At 34.0% G+C, this 1,643-nt stretch overlaps 1 protein-coding gene across 1 annotated transcript; it reads left to right on the top strand.

The window, feature by feature from the left end:
* Positions 1 to 690: 690 nt before the first annotated feature.
* Positions 691 to 1,419, top strand: LOC102828542 (lysophospholipase-like protein 1-like). Its single transcript, XM_006878113.1, has 2 exons — positions 691 to 810; positions 1,165 to 1,419. The coding sequence occupies exons 1-2, from the start codon at positions 706 to 708 to the stop codon at positions 1,417 to 1,419; spliced, it is 360 nt and encodes a 119-aa protein (XP_006878175.1). The 5' UTR covers positions 691 to 705.
* The last annotated feature ends 224 nt before the right edge of the window (positions 1,420 to 1,643 follow it).

Here is a 1,643-nt window from a genome sequence, read left to right as displayed (position 1 = left end):
CAAGGTTTGGCCATCCTGACTTCCAAGGAGCACGCTGGCTGTACTTCTTCCAACACATTTCTTTGTTCTTTTGGGAAGTTAAATAATCAGAAGTTAAATATGTAAATCATTATTACATATATGATTTGATGTATTTGAGTTATGGTGTCAGACGAAAATATTAAAAGTAGACATTAGAAGTTAAATAACACTTGTACTTACATTTTGAATTATGATAAGCAATTTTTACTTGACAAACTGATTTCTTCATTCACTTCTAGCTCCTTTTGCAACACATATTTCTTTACTAGCGATGACTTAGATTGTACTATTATTTACTCATAGCAGGTCATTTTCTCTGCCATGAGGCCTAAAATAGATTAAATTTGTTCTTAGGATCCTATCTCCAGACATGTAAAGGGTATATATGGAAGAGAGACATAGATGGTAGTACAAGTTGTCACAGAGTCAATTCTGAGTCATGGTGAACCCATGTGTGTCAAAGTAGAACTATGCTCTGTAGGGTTTGCAAGGCTTTGACCTTTTGGAAGCTGATTACCAGACCTTTCTTCTTAACTGCCTCTGGGTGAGTTTGAACTTCCAAACTTTCAGCTAGTAGTCAAGCCACTTTGCCATGTGTCCCACTATTCTAATTCATTATTACATATATGGCTTGTTCTGCTTTTTCTTAGACGTTAATTTTTGCTGCTTTTAGGAGGCTTTTCGATGGGAGGATGCATGGCAATGCATTTAGCATATAGAAATCATCAAGATGTGGCCGGAGTATTTGCTCTTTCCAGTTTTCTGAATAAAGCATCTGCTGTTTACCAGGTAAGCACTAGATGTGAAAGATGCACACACTGAATTTAAAAACGAAATCCATAATTAAACAATAGCAGCTGATGCATGAAGCATTCCAGGGAATTCTTGGACAAATGAGTTATGTTGATTAATACCAGCTGGTCATTAATGTTAAGGAAATGCTGTGTATAAAGAATGTTGTTAAAGAAAGTGTCAAAGGAGAAAGGCTAAAAAAAGAAAAAAAAAATCATAAAAATGTAAATGATAATGACCATCATCTATTTTTTCCTTTTAGTTATTGGATCTTTCTTGCCTCTATGTGTTCCAGAATGATTTGTTCGAAAATAATTTTCTTATACTTTTCTATTTTTATGTTTTGTCTAGGCTCTTCAAAAAGCTAATGGTGTGCTTCCTGAATTATTTCAGTGTCATGGGACTGCTGATGAGTTGGTTCTTTATTCATGGGGCGAAGAAACAAACTCAATGTTGCGGTCTTTAGGAGTAAACACACAGTTTCATAGTTTTCCGGGTGTTTATCATGACCTAAGCAAAACTGAGCTAGAAAAACTAAAGTCATGGATTTTAAACAAGCTACCAGGAGACACTGGAAGACAAAATGAATCAAGGATGACTTGTTAATAGATATGTAATATGTTCTTTACTGCCAGATTACAGTTTGATTAATGATCATTAAATATTAAGAAATACAAACAATTTACTGGCTCATGTAATTGAATGGCTTAGCACCCTAGAGAGTAGCAGTACAGTCTTGCTAATGATAAACATTAAACAAATATCTGTATATTATTTAAGATATATTTATGTAAATAATTTGAGACCCTTAAGTGTTTCAACATTTAAAC

This window comes from Chrysochloris asiatica, unplaced genomic scaffold (genome assembly GCF_000296735.1).
Source record: "Chrysochloris asiatica unplaced genomic scaffold, ChrAsi1.0 scaffold05137, whole genome shotgun sequence".
Taxonomy (NCBI): Eukaryota; Metazoa; Chordata; class Mammalia; order Afrosoricida; family Chrysochloridae; genus Chrysochloris; species Chrysochloris asiatica.
This window is presented reverse-complemented; position numbering and strand designations above follow the sequence as displayed.

Bases quoted from the DNA above. Each gene is read 5' to 3' on its own strand.
- LOC102828542 (XM_006878113.1), top strand. From the start codon at position 706: ATGGGAGGATGCATGGCAATGCATTTAGCATATAGAAATCATCAAGAT. The intron at 811-1,164 runs GTAAGCACTAGA...TGTTTTGTCTAG, and splicing joins AAGCATCTGCTGTTTACCAG to GCTCTTCAAAAAGCTAATGG.